We start from the raw sequence: 15452 nt of genomic DNA, 5'->3' as shown, positions 1-15452 counted from the left end.
ATTTTGCTGTGAGCCTCAGCTCAGAAAGTGCTCTTTATACAGAAACCTCTCATCTCTCCAGCTTCACCTGGCCTGATACCTTATTGAGGCGTTTTATTTCACATTCAAAGTGTTGCTTCTTCTGGCTTGCGAGAGCAATTTTTTCCTTCAAAAGCGTATTCTCTCTCTTCAATTCATGTAATTCTTCATTTAGGCTCTCCTTTTCCTTCTGAAGTAGAAAGCAAGAAAACAAATTCAAAATCAATAAAATTCAGATGAGATGATATTGTAGGAATACTTCTGAAATAAAAAACAAACAAAAAACAGGACCTGCTAGATTTTCACTTAACATTCCATTTGAGCAATAATCTCTGGGTGGAGGTCAGGATTAGGATAGGAGAAATCTTTATGTTATCCTTACTGCTACTACGTTTTGCGACCCCAGAACAAGCTATCAAAATCCCCACTCCTCACTTTCAAGGGTCAAATGGGTCTGCAGAAAAAGCTACTTGCTCTTACAAGGTGATGAAAGAGTGACTCACTAAAAATAACTGAAAGTTCTAATATGCAAAGTGTCATTGCAACAAAAAATACCAAATATCTCAAAGCCCAATCCTGCATCATTCAGGACTGGTGAGAGACAAAGAAGAGGATAAAAGATAAAACCTCAGGCAATAAGACATTTCACCACAGATAATTATTCAGAGCACTGTATTGTTCTGATGATTACTTTTAAAAGGTAGAGATGAGCTAGTCCAACTGCCATCACTCCTCCACTTTTCAGATCACCTTCAAGGAATCCAGTGTTTTAAGTAACTGAAGCAAGGTTGGTGGCTTAGACAATAACAGGATTCAGACAACATCTGCCTCCTATCTCTTAATTTTATATTCTGGACAGTAAACTTTCTGTGGAGTGAATTGAATTTTTAACGAGACTGCAGTTTTAACCCAGTAAAATAAACATTCTGGAATTTAGGTAAATCAAGATGAGGAAATAGCTAAGATATACGTTAAAGTATATTATTTTAATAGCTAATATTTCCCATCACAATGATTAAAGAAATCTACTTTAGGTGAGTCGTTTTCTTTACAAGTGAAAACACTTCTCTTTGCCTTTGTTTAAACAGAATAGGTCCATGTGTACACAGAAAATTTAGCAATCTTTTTCGAACTCAGCATAGTTTAAGAGAAAATTATTTCCACAAGAAAATGGTCCCAACTGCATAGGGAAGAAGTTACCATGATTCCTGTGCTGCATGTAAATGGAACCGAAAGGGACTCTTACATGGCAGAAAGGGAGTTGCTAAGCAAGGAAGGGAACCTGAACTGATGATGGATGCACTGATTGGTGACATTGCCTTAAGATTTATGCATGTTTTAAAATACAGCTGCTGCATCACAATATTAGTCACAAGACTTCACCTGAGAAAATCTACCCTTCTCGTTCTTTCCTAACATGCCTGAAAAAATGAGAGGCCATTAGAGCTCAAGGGCCTCCTCCCATTTTCTACAAATCCATGTAGTCCCATAACTAAAAGTAAAACCGGGAATCTATTTTAAGAGAGGCCATCACCTCAATGGCCACCTTCTAGTTCTCAGGAGGATTAAAGGGGCCTTCCAATCTGGAGACTGGGCTCAAGTCCTATTTTTCCATGTGCTACGTTACTGACATTAAGTCATCTAAGCCCTACGTCTCAGCCTTTTCATCTTTAAAACGGCAAAAATAAGAGTTTCCTCACAGATGGGCTGAGGATGTTAAACGAGACGATGAGGGTGAGATACTTTTCAAAAATGTTATATTTTTAAGATGACAAAGGTAATACTTATTTGTAAAGCTCTCTGTAAGCTGAAAAGCAGCTGTACAAATACAAGGAATTGTCATATTATCAACACTGGTAATAAAAATGATTAGTATGAGTAAAAGCAAAAACGCAAAATGAATTTTCTCCTAGGCTGCAACGTCCGAGAAAGATACCCCAAAGCCCTGGCTCAGTTCTGCCCGCGGGTGGAGCCGGGCAAATTAAGGTCTGCCTGTTTGCGCGACACAGAAGGAAGTGAGCCGGCACCTCCCGCCCTCTGATTCTAGAGAAGTGGCCCCTATTTTTGGCTCTGGGGACTTGCGTAACCCGTACACCCTTGCCCATCGGTCACCGCTCTGCAGAGGGTTGATTTGAATAAACGGTTGGTTCTCAACCATCTGGAGGCAGGGGCCCCCCCTTCCCCCTACCGCGCGCTCCTGGGGGCAGGGAGGTCGCTCCCCGAGCCCCGCCCACCTCCTCGCGCTGCTGCAGGTCGCTCTCCCTCTGGCTCTGCTGCAGCTCCTTCTCCAGCGTGCCTAGGAAGCTTTCTGCGGTGTCCAGTTTCGTTTTCAGCTCTGCGACCTGAAGAAGTGGTTCACAGACAGCTGCAGACACCTCGCCTGAAGCCCACAACCCCCTGGATTTATTCCCAGCCTAAGCACCCGGGGACAGAACTGGCTCAGTCTTGGGCATCCCCTAGGGAGTGGCTCTTCTTCCCACCGCCCCAAACCAAGATCGGGTCTTTTGCTTTTAAAAAGAAGTTTCCTCTACAAGAGAAAAAAGCAAACACCAAAACGGCCTCCAGCCTCCTTTCTCTAGACCACACCACTTTCGAGGAAATAAACCCGTAGACCTTAAGGGAGCCTTCTAGGCTTGTCATTCTATTCTCAGGTCGCAAGGTGTGCCTCATCTGATCTGAAAAGGACAGCGAAGGATAGGGGATAAGTGAATATACCTACCTTGCCGAAAAACAGACGTGACCTTTAACTCATCAGTAACCTGCAGCATTTGACCTGCTACTAAATGCCAAATTAGTCGTCTGAGTGACAAGGGTCCAGAAAAGCCTTAGGGACAGGCGCTTCATCAAAGATGGGAACTGTGACCATTGTTAACCCTGGGTCTTCATGCAGCTGCAAGCCGTTCAGGAAGGCAGCTTAAACAATTTTCTCTGGGATCATGTGCTTTAAAATTTGGAGATCCCAAAGCTGTCCAGACCGAATATTATAAGGTGGCTTGACCATGGCCTGGTGTAGTGAAACGTTACCCTGCTCTTTCCAAATTTAATACTCTGAGTATCAAAATGAGGAAGAAAAGAGCAATACTAACGTACTTCTCATGTGTGGTCACGTTTCTTGACTCTGAATTATTTTGGGGAGTTTACCTTCTCTTTCCTCTCTTTTAGAACATGGAATGGTTTTAAATTATAAACTGACTTTTACCCTTTAAAATATATTTCCTCCAAAAAAAATTCTTTCTCACCAAAGCAAAAGTTTCTTGACAGAGAACATGCTTTGGAGAGAAGAAGGGATTCCCCACTTCCCCTCACACGCTGTTAACACTGCTTGTCTCTTTTTCTGTGGAAAACAGCTTATGCTATAAAGAATTAGAGAAGTAGCCTTGCACAAAAAAGTATGAACTTTAAGCCATTTCTCACCTCACATATAACCTTGTGTTTTTATGGCTGCTAGTAACAAAGCCGAGGCCAGGATACTGTGTGAGTTATGATAAATGTGGGCAAGAGCTCTAGAGACGGCACTGGGGGCTATATTTAGTACCTTTCTTCTGCCATGCTTAAGACAATTCACTGACACGTTCCTTCGTTCATTAATCTTCAGTACCAAGAGGCCAATAATGCACTCAGCACCCTCCCCTTCATCATTTTACAACAGACAGCCGGCTACCCACAAATCTCCTGTAGTTGAAATCAGTGAGAATCTTCACATACTTGTCTCCCCGAGATTACCGATTTAAAGCAAATACCAAACAGAGAGGTGTTTACCTTTCTTTCATATAACTCTTTCATGCTTCTAAATTGCTGATCCCATTGCTGGTTAACTTCCAGGAGCTGAAATTATTAAAGTTTGGTAAAGCAGCAAAGGATTTTGCCCATTTGGAAATTTAGCCATAGTGAAATCACTTCTCGAGGCTACTAAGGTTTTGGAAGCCATGGGTGAAGACAATATTCCTTCCACCAAGTTCTGGTAGACCTGGGATAAGTTAATTGAACACATTCGCCTTTCATAATTGGTTCACATATGAAAAACTATTAAGCCTTAGGTATATCTTGACTAATCAGCTGAACAGTTTATTAGCAACTTCTAACTTTGTTTAGTTATTTGAATTTTCATCTTCTTGTTTAATCTAACCAGAATCTGATAAAAAATTGTAAGTATTAATGGTTTTATGTAAGATTTATTAATATTTGAAGGGCCTTTTTTCAAACCTTTCCATATTTTTTATGTGCTTATATTGATTATTAAAATGAAATATTTCTTCTAGCTTTTTAAAGGCAGAATTTATATTAAAAAATTCCAAGTTCGGGCTTCCCTGGTGGCACAGTGGTTGAGAGTCCGCCTGCTGATGCAGGGGACACGGGTTCATGCCCCGGTCTGGGAAGATCCCACGTGCCGCGGAGCGGCTGGGCCCGTGAGCCATGGCCGCTGAGCCTGCGCGTCCGGAGCCTGTGCTCCGCAACGGGAGAGGCCACAACAGTGAGAGGCCCGCGTACCACAAAAAAAAAAGAAAAAAAAAAAAAAAAATTCCAAGTTCAATTAACTGATAATCATTTGCTTGCAATACTGTGTTTTTTTTTTAAAAAAAATCAGTACATGATTTGTATTATATACTCAGCTAATGGATAATATCACCTTTTTGGAAGCATAGGTTTTTCAGGGAAAAATAGTTTTTGTCATAAGACAATATTTAGAAACAATTTAGGCTGCAAACAATTTGAAAGTTTTAAAACTGTGTGCCAAATAGATGAAAGAAAAAACACTAAGACCTGTTTTCAGTTTTCTTGTAAGGGAAGTCTACAACTTTCCACATTAAGAGAAATTCCAACACCTATAAATATGGGACAGACATGGAGAAGACTGTCGCAATGACTAAAATGTAGCAAGACTTTCTCTTAATTACAAAACAAAATATCTAATCCAGAGTGGCAGTTGCTAGGTAACTCTTATGCTGGAAATAGATATGACTATTTAGTATAAGCCTATATAATATTATTATGTAAAGATCCCTGATCTGTTGTTATTTTAGGGACTAACATTTCTATGCTATGGTAACATTACTCTGCTATAGTTCAGTAATTTTCCAGAAGGGCACACTATTTTATGCAGTATCAAAGAAGGGTAGAGGAAACCATAGAAGAAAACATGAAGGCTGTAGCACAGAAAATGATTTCGAAAAGGAATTACAAAATTGACAACAGAGTGCCAGAACTGTTAAGGAGAATAAAGAGGTTCTCTGTCAAGGAGAATAAAGAGGTTCTAATATTCATTAAACTCAGAAAAACGGAACTCAAAATAATATCCATCACATTCCCAATGACATTTTAAAACAAATTTCTTTTATGATAAAGCTCCTTAACCCCTGTTGGTCAGATGCCCAACTCATGAAGTCATAGCACCTAATCAGTGATACAATAAAGCCTCTGACAGTTTGAGTTTCAAGGTGTGTCAAGTGCTGAGCATAAATGGCACAGATGATAAGCTCACCTAGCCCATGTGGAGGAAATGTCTAAGTTTTGAAAAAAATTAAGATTATAATTATTGGATTTATGGCTTTGTCATTTTTATTCATTTGCACAAGCACTGAGAGACCGAGTAAGAGATATGTAGGTGAATAAGAAAGAAGTATTTGCTCTCAAAATAATGCAGTCCAGTATCCTTAAGATAAATACTGTGACCCAATAACAAAAATAAAAGGCACTAGATGCCTATTTTATTCTCAGCATTAATCCATGGCACATGTTGCTTCAACTAATATTTCAAAATTACCTCTTTTCTCTGTTTTTCCAGGCACCTTATCTTTTGTTCAAGGAAATTTGTTAAGTTCTTTCTTCTCGATGATTGAGTCCACTTAAAAAAAAAAAGAAGAAAAAGAGTGAAACAGAATAGTCTATAAACAGGAGAAATGCTTCTCTTCACAAACTCTCATGTTGTAATTCATAAAAATATTTTAGCAATAATAATGCTCACACCATAGTCCTTCATAGAGACCTGTTGATGAAAAAGCTTTATATTTTAGACTCTTTTATATGAATTAAGTACCAAAATAATTCTCTAATAAATTACGAATGTATCTATATAATGGGCAAGTAAGAAATTAGGATTTTATGAATTTGGATTTCAACCCTTTTCCAAAAAAATGAAAATTCAGAGTATAATGTATATAGAAATCAGGTAAGTTTCATGGATATATGTTAGGTATTTACCTGGTAAACATTTCTAAAAAATCATTTTTGTAGACATACCCGTGATCTGAAGAGCGGCCCTGGCAAAAGTCAGAGAAGTGATAGAACCACCAAGAAAAAAAGACCAACACACTACAGTTAAATGGCAACAAATTGATTCTGAAACAATAATACAATAAATTAACTACCTCAGTGACCATCATTATGATTATGTTATAGAGGTGGGCATAGATTATCTGGTATTTTGTAATTTTAACCAGCCCTTTGTATAAAGCTACTAGGTGACAAATTTAGATTAATAATAAATCATTGGTATGGTGAAAAATTAACCACCTTTCTTTTCAGTTTTTTTTAAAAAAATATTATTCATTTAAAGAAAGCACAAAAGCTCTGGAAACTGCCTGCCATCTGTCTAAATCGACCATCAACAAAGTTCTCTTAAGTACTGTTTTCTCTGTTTTAACTCAATAGTCTTAAAACCATCGCATGGCTGAGTCATACAAGTAATACAATGAATGGAGTAATGAGGATCGTCCCTAAATCTGCTATTCAGTTTCAGGCTCAATAGCTATTGTGGACCACGAAATTGCTTAAGGGTATTCATGAACAATTAAGAAATATTTTCAAAACATGTTGGCCTTTGCCACAAACGTTACAGGAAATGCCGTTTTGCAATCATCACAGGATTTTAAGGACTTTTTTCATTAGAAATGATTTATAAAACTATTTTCTATCTTTTCTCTACTTATCTTTGTCTCACAATGTTTTAGGATTCGAGGGTATTTTATACCTCAATAGATGCTGTTCTTAGTTTACTTAGGTACTTCCTATTCAGATCCATGTGTAACTAAGACTGCATTTAAAAAGAGACATTCTTCCGTAGGTCAACACAATCAGAATGATTATACCCGCTTCTGACCTCAAGGTGGTTTAGCCCAGTGCCAGAAGTGACATCAATTTCCAGGTGACAAGTATGTTGGGTCCTGCAATTGAGATTTCCCTCTTTTAGGAAGACTTCCAAGGGACTGGACTTATTCTGGATCAGCACAGACTAAATATTAGGCATCTTTGATTTGGAGAATGCTGTGAGCCAACCCTACTTAGTGTGTCCTGGGCTCTGTGAAGCAGAGGTTTGGTGAGACTGGATTCTAGACCAGTGGTTCTCACCACTGGAGCGCATCAGAATCACCCTGGGAGCTTGCTAAACATAAGGCACCCTGAACACTGATCAGAATTTCTGAAAGGGAGCCATAGCACCTCTACCTTCTTTTTCATAGATTACTTTTTAAAGCGGTTCTAGGTTCACAGAAAAATTGAGTGGAGAGTATAGAGATTTCCCGCATACCTATTGCCCCAACAAATGGGTAGCCTTCCCCATGATTGGCATCCCCCATCAGAGTGGTATATTTGTTAATAGATGAGCCTACACTGACACATCATTATCACCCAAATCCACAGTTTACATTAGGGTTCCCTCTTGCTGTTGTACATTCCATGGATTTAGACGAATGTGTAATGACCTGTGTCTATCATTTGTAGTACCATGGAGAATAGTTTCACTGTCTTAAACATCCTCTGTGCGCCACCTATTTACCCACCTCTATTTTTAATAAATATCACTGATTATCATGAGTTACACTAAAGTTCAAGGTTCTTCCATTCCATACCACGCTTCGGAATATGAATTTTAGGTCCTCAAAAAGTCTTTTTTCTATTTGTGATATAGACCAAAAAAATAAAAAAATAAAAATCTGTGACCAACAAATATTTGTATGACCCTACTTTCTGGGAATCTAGATTAAGAGTAATGAGATAGCATGCATTTTTTTCCATATATAATTTTCTCTGGAAAAAATTATGAAATATTTTGACCCTTGATTTTCTTATAAATGAGTTATTTTTAATTTTTATTTATTTATTTTTTGCGGTATGCGGGCCTCTCACTGCTGTAGCCTCTCCCGTGCGGAGCACAGGCTCCGGACGCGCAGGCTCAGCGGCCATGGCTCACGGGCCCAGCCGCTCCGCGGCATGTGGGATCCTCCCAGACCGGGGCATGAACCCGTGTCCCCTGCATCAGCAGGCGGACTCTCAACCACTGCATCACCAGGGAAGCCCTGAGTTATTTTTAAATAACTTTATAAAAATCATTTATAAAATGATTTAGTAGAGATATTAAATCTGCAAAACAGAGAAAGCACAGCAATAGGTATGGCTTATAAGTCATAAATGTATCACTAAGGATTTCTCTGAGGATTAATCAACATTTTACCACCATTCATATGTCTTAGGTGTGCATTAAAATGAAAGAAACTCAATTAAATACAAAGTTTTGGGGAAACTTTTCACTTGTTTTTGCTGTGCTTCCCTGTTGCTAATAAAGGCATAGAAAGAATTTTAGTCACTGGTCCTTCTAAGGGCTCATTTAAAGAACATTTATTCCCTATAAAATGTAATCTGTGTTCAAAGTATTTGGACCTTGATTTCTCATTTACCCTAATACCCAGACCAACTTCTAAAAGATCCAAGTTCTGAGACTGCTAAATTAAATACCTAAATGTACCAAAAAGTCTCAGAGTCCTATTATATCTTAGTTATATCTAAAAAAATCTTTAAGAAAGCACTTTCATTCATTCATTCAATTAGTAAGTATCTGTTGCAGTAACCAGTAACAGAACAATGACTGTGGTATTAATTACGTATATAGAAGTATTTCACCATAGATACTCTATTGCTATAATAGCTTTTACTTCTAACCACACAAATATAATATTCTTTTTACATTTTACATTAAACCAAATTCCTTGAAATCAAGAGCAAAATATGAAACACATAGAATCGAAAAGCTGACAGGACAAGATTTTATTTCTCACTTTGTAAAAGAAGAAATGTAGCTCAAAGGTGTCAAAGGAAATGTAAACAGTCACCTAGATATTTTTCCTTTGTTGAATAACATCCTTGAAATATATAGAGCAGATCTTAGTTAAAGAAAGCAAACTAGCCATTTCTACTTTTATTAATCATTGCATAACTCGCCATTAGCAATGCTGTCGATGATATATATGGTCAATTCATCCCCTAGAAATGCGTTCTTACCTCTGCATGCTCAGTAGAAGTTTCTGTACCACTCATTCTAGTTGTGCACTGTAGGAAATGTGCCACGGAAGCTGGTTTTTCTGGAGTCTTGGAGAGCAGAAAGAAAAAAGCAAAGAAAATATCTCTGAATGGTGTCTTTTAAAGTCAGAGCAAATATATATATAATTTTTAAAATACCACACAAATAGTTAACTGATGATAGAAAATAATAGCAACAGTTTTTCACTGAAAATGTACAGAAGTGACTCTGTATGTGAATTATACAGAATAAGGTTAAAAGCACAGCACGTGTGATTATAACTTTTCTTCTCTTCCAGATAGGGATTTCCCAGGATGTCTCAAGCTGCAGGCTGTGACTAACACGCAAGGCAGATAAGCCTTGCTATGGTATGTAAATTGTCATTCTTCCCTTACTGGAAGTTTCTCCCACTGGAGGAAGAAGTTACCACAGAAAGCCTAGGCAAGCCAAGTCTTTCCTCAGTAGACAAGCTGCCGTAACTTCACTGTATTTCCAGATCAATTAGGTAACTGTTGACTTTTTGACAGCCCAGTCCCTTGCTTCCCTAAGGGAAGGATTTTCTGGCAATGCCTTATACATGTCAGCTTAGCTGTGCAGAATTTAATGAGTCATACATAATTCTCATGGAACTAAAAAGAAAATAATTCATTACAAGGTTATCGGGTATTGTTCGTAAAACTAATCTTCTGTATTGGCAGGAAGTTTAAACTTGGTTCTCAAGTTTAAAGTCTCAAGACTGTCTTTTCCGTAGGTTGTCCACATTTTCTCCATGATCCCATGGAAGTAAAATCTTTGCACTGACATTTACCTTTAATGAGTTGGCTTGTCGTTTTACAGGGCACTGAGATAATGGAGCACGTGATAAGTAGGGCAATTATACTCCAATAAAGATGTTAAAAAAAAAAAAGCACGGAAAGCAGATGTTTGGAGCTACACAGATGGGCTGTGATAGAGCAGAAGACCTCATTCTTGACTTGGAGGAGAGGGAACAGAAGAAAAGGCAACAATATAGAAAGGAAAGAATGTGTTGCTGAAAGGAGAAAAGGAAGAATTTAGTCAATCACTTAATTTACATTTTTCTTTAGACCTCCCTATTTGATATCCACATATATGTAGGATAAATCCTAAAACTCCTGAAATTCAGATTCTTTAAAAGGGAATGAACGGGTGGCTAAGATTTGGCCCTCCTTTTTCTCCTTTAGATCTTCTACCCGTCTCTTCTTGGGCTCCAGCCGAACTGAATTCCCTCTGCTTCCTGAACTGGTCACGCCCCTTGACATCTGTGGCTCTCTCCACCTGGAGTGTGTGTGTGTGTATGTGTGTGTGTGTGTGTTTACTTTCTTCTGGTTTCTTGGTCTGTTTGGGGGGTACACTTGAGTGAAACAGAATGATATTTCCTTAAGGAAATATCCAAAAGTACAAGTGGGAATGAAATTGTTCACAGTTCTAAAGGTAAAACTTATGACTCACATATGATTTGACTTTAGGGAATATAAGCAGGGATTTCCTGGAGACTGACACTTCATTAACAGTAAAATCTACACATCAGAAAAGAATAAAAAAGACAATAACATAAAAATATATTTTTTCCCTCCCAATCCCTGCTGCAAACACACACACACACACACACACACACACACACACACACACACACAAAACATAATTATACAAGGTTCAAGGTTCCCTTCAGCCTTATTTGTGTATTTGGTAATAATAACCCAGTGGACGTGTTAACACTGACCTAAAGAAGTGGTTAGAAAGCACATTTTCTGGCCAGGCACTGTCGTCGTTGGGTCCCCTCTGTATGGGCCTCCTGTTGCACATTCATCGTTGTAGCCCATCATGATGTGAGTGATTCTACTGAATGGAAATCCTGTATCTTTGCATTTTTTATTATAATTTTTTCCCTCTTTTTCTGCTATGGCAGTTTAACAACAAACAGATTTTCTATTAGCTCCAGAGAGCCATGTGGTGATTTATGAATAAACAATAACTTCTGGAGTGTCCCAAGTTCGGTTTGAGAAAAAGGGAATTTGCATTAGTACTGTCCTAGGAATAAACTGGATATTTTCTGTTACATATGCCCTCTTCACCTCACCTCCATCCCTTTCACATATGCTGTATACTTTAAGAGTCTGGCTTTTAGTCAAGCTTTGTTTCATGAGAAGTCTCACTAGCTGCAATAACCTTCAGAGAAATGGACATGTCACTCCATGTTTCCAAAGTGATTTTGAAGAGTCTTCATTTCTCAAGTGACTAAAATAATCTCTAGAGGAAAATAACTAACAGAGGGAAATATGGTGAAGTAAAGGACCAAGGAACTACCGGTCAGTGGTCTGTAACTATCATTCCGGTTGATGATAATTCTCTCAAAATTAGTTCAAGAGAGATCATCACATTTCTACACATGCTTGGAGGGATTCTTTGGCAGGTAAAATAAACACGGCTTTTTCTTTAATATCCATTTAGAATGGGGGTTAAAAAACCTCCTTTGCTTCCTGAATCTATTTGCATAGATTTTTAAGTGAATGTGCTATCTAGGTAGGAGAGAGAGTACGTGGTGGTGACTAAACATCTGACTCTAGAGTCCAGTCATCTGGATTCATATCTCAGTTCTACCTTCACTGCTTGTAAATCTGGGGATGATGCTTAAGGCCCCTAAGTCTCAACTTCCACATTTGTAAACTAGGGATAGTAGAGGTGTCTTCTTCCTGGGGTTGCTGTCTGTGATAATATATAGAAGAGCTTAGATGTTAATAATAATATGACCTTAAAGATAGGGACCATCAATCATTTACACATCACTTACTATGCACATGGCACTAAGTGGATTCCAAAGGAAAATAAACAAAAGTAACAAAAGTTCCTACTTCTAATGAAATTTACATATCTATAAATAAATAAATAAATAAATAAATAAATAAATAAATATATATATATATAGAGAGAGAGAGAGAGAGAGAGAGAGAGAGATGACTGTAAGAATTCAGAGAGAGCTCATTCAGAGCTTTAATCATTATTGCAGGAGTTGGAATATCTGCTGGGCCTTGAAGGCTGGATAGGATTTTCATAGATGGTGAGAACTGAGATATAGTATTGTAAGGGGAGCAACTTAAATGAAACAGAGATGGACAAGCCTAAATATGAAGGATTATAGCAAGCTCAGTGTAACTAGAGGGGGGCTCATGTGGTCTATCTAAAGTCGATTTAGATCAAATTGTGAAAGGCTTTTAATTTCAGACTAAGAAATTTTAAGTCTATTGCATAGGCCATGGGGCAGTTCTAAAGACCCTTGAGGAAAGGAATTATATGATCAAAGTGGCTTTTTAGTAAAAATAAACCTGGATATGCACATTATGTACTAAATGGGTTAGACTGACAACTGCAATACCACTTAATAGATATTATCAAAAGTAATATTCAAAATACTTAACATCTCGTGGTAATCAAAATATTTAATAATCAGCTCACCTGGGGCACTCAGAATGAACCACACCTCTGAACTCCAGACACCTATATTAATTGCCTACTCACCATACCTGTTTGGTTGCTTAATAGGTACCTTCTTATCCACTTATATAAAAGCTATTTCTTGATCTTCCCTCACAAGACTCGTCTTCCCCATCACAATGACAAATTTCATGCTCTGGACTAAGAACTTTGGAGTCATCCTTGACTCCTCTTTTTCCTCACAGCTTATACCCAATCTAACTGAACATTTTTTAGGCTCTCTATAAACATACACAGAGGGCTTCCCTGGTGGCACAGTGGTTGAGAGTCCGCCTGCCGATGCAGCGGACACGGGTTCGTGCCCCGGTCCGGGAAGATCCCACGTGCCGCGGAGCGGCTGGGCCCGTGAGCCATGGCCGCTGAGCCTGCGCGTCCGGAGCCTGTGCTCCACAACGGGAGAGGCCACAACAGTGAGAGGCCCGCGTACCGCAAAAAACAAAACAAAACAAAAACCAAATAAACAAAAAAAAACATACACAGAAAGGAGAGCAGCATGTTGCCACTAGAGACTTCCCAGTTTAAGGAGAGAGTGAAATAAACGTGCAATTTTATAAATTTTCAAAATGGAAACTTTAATGATTACTTCCTGATTTTATTCACATGAAAATTCTTAAGAGAGCATCCAGTAGTTACTGACATCTGTCTCTGTGTCAAATCCTAGTTCCATCCTTTACTAGATATGTGAGCTTGGGCAAGAGGCTTAGCATCTTTGCATTGATCAAGCCACCATCATCTCCTACCTGGATTACTGCAATACTATTGCAATGTTCCTTGCTTCCCCTCTGGCTCCTTTCCCATCTATTCTCAGCCCAGTAGCCACTGTGGGTCTTTAAAATATGTCATTTCATGTCACTCCTCTGCTCAAAACCTTTCAGTGGCTTCCCATCTCAGAGTGAAAGCAAAACTCTTTATAGTGGCCCACAGGGTACTAGATACTCTAGCCTGTGCCCCTCTGACCTCTTTCTCAGTATCCTCCTGTTTGTTCACTCTGCTCTATGTCCTGGCCACACTGCTGGTCCATGAACCTGTCGTGTGCACTCCCTGTTCTGTCCGCCCAGAACTATCTTTCTCCTAGATAACCTCATGGCTCATCCCACCCTCCACCCCAAACGGGTAATTGCTTCAATGTCATCTCTTTATTAAGATCTTACCCACCCCCCCTCCATTTAAAATTACTCTCCATCCCAGTGCTTTCCTGCTATATTTTTTCCACAGCACTGTATATCATACCCTATATATTTTTCTTCTTTGTTCTTGGCCTCCCACCATTAGAGCTTAAACTCCATGACAGCAGTTGTTGTCTGCTGTGTTCATTCTGTATTTCTCGAACCTAAAATAGTGCCAATTATATTAGTGCCTATGCAAGTACACACAGTGCTCAGACACACGTAAAGCCTCCTCCTTACCCAAAACTAAATCTGTAATGTTGCTGAGTCATGTATCTTCTCAAGAGGTTGTAGAAGATCTCAAGATCAGAAAAGTCAACTTCTTGGCCTCCAAACTAGTAAATAACCTCTCTTTCATACCCCAAACCTGGGTTTGGACTAGAAGAGCCCCATGAGAGGCGTGTCCCAAATTCCAGAGCCTCAAGGGGGATACAGGCTATGTCCCTCCAGGTTGGTGCTTTGAAGCACTTCTTCCATGCAGTACATACATGTCTGTTTCCACTGCACACTTTTAGTTTTTAGTGCATTGCAGATACATCACAGGGCAAATTGGGCTTTGTTGACTCTTCTCTAGTCTTTAGGAAACTGCAGAATTTATGAAACTTCCATGTCTAAAGATTTCTCAGCGCTGCCCAAAGTAGTAAACTAGCTGACACAGCCTGACCACCAGCCCCTTTGAAGTCTCCCCTGGTTTTCCAGAGCAGTTAGTTACCTCCTCCTTTGTGATCCAGGGCACTTTGTGAAGCATCAATTCCTGCACTTACTGTAAAACTGTCATTAATTTTATGTACCTTTCTCTCCCAAGGCTGTAAGTTTCTTGAAGGTAGGGTCGATATTTATCATTTCAGCCTTGGGAACTGACACAGTACCTTCAGAGGACAGAGTAGTGACATACACACTGAAAAAAAATAAACCTGATTATGTATAAATTTTCAGTAGGAAATCATAGTACACTTCTACATCTCAGAACACAGCCCAGAGGAGAATGACCACAGGGATAAACAAAGTTATATGTTTTGTCTCCAAATCAGAAAGGATCAAGTAGGGATATCCATTTTTAAAAAGCTGTTCTGTTTAAATGTATTTTCTTTTTATTCATTTTATAGGTAAATATTTCACCCTTTTTTATTTTGGTTACATGATCAATATTGTTTTGTCTCCATACAAAACCTCCTTAAATTTTTTTCTCCTAATCCTAGTTAATATTTAATAAATAAATAATATAAATGATTATACATGTTATGAGAGAATTTTTAAAAGGTATAAATGTGGTCTTTAATAATATCTCCTACATTTGTACCGTGCTTTATTGTATCTTATAAGTTAACCTCTTGAAGTATTAACTGGTGATTCCCCCAAACACATATGGTTCTTTGTTTCATGTAAGTAATCCTTTCTTTGTTCAGTAAGAGATATCTTTCGTCTCAGGGCTGAGTAAGTTTGTCATTGAATGCAAAGGGAAAAACAGT

At 38.6% G+C, this 15452-nt stretch overlaps 1 protein-coding gene across 4 annotated transcripts in view; it reads right to left on the bottom strand.

The window, feature by feature from the left end:
- The window catches only part of TNIP3 (TNFAIP3 interacting protein 3), a 35753-nt gene extending 26139 nt beyond the window's left edge, over positions 1–9614 (bottom strand). For 3 of the 4 annotated variants that reach the window (XM_067735173.1, XM_067735176.1, XM_067735174.1), the window contains exons 1-5: positions 9289–9614; positions 5780–5860; positions 3778–3843; positions 2253–2360; positions 80–208 (exon numbers count right to left, since the gene is read on the bottom strand). In XM_067735173.1, the coding sequence (XP_067591274.1) occupies positions 80–208; positions 2253–2360; positions 3778–3843; positions 5780–5860; positions 9289–9324 (420 nt within the window). In that variant the 5' untranslated portion in view covers positions 9325–9614. The remainder of the gene's footprint in view (positions 1–79; positions 209–2252; positions 2361–3777; positions 3844–5779; positions 5861–9288) is intronic. The other variant, XM_067735175.1, reaches the window with a different exon arrangement.
- Between the last annotated feature and the right edge of the window lie 5838 nt (positions 9615–15452).

This window comes from Pseudorca crassidens, chromosome 4 (assembly GCF_039906515.1).
Source record: "Pseudorca crassidens isolate mPseCra1 chromosome 4, mPseCra1.hap1, whole genome shotgun sequence".
Lineage (NCBI taxonomy): Eukaryota > Metazoa > Chordata > Mammalia > Artiodactyla > Delphinidae > Pseudorca > Pseudorca crassidens.
Note: the sequence above shows the minus strand (reverse complement) of the source record. Positions and strands in the feature narration are given on the sequence as shown.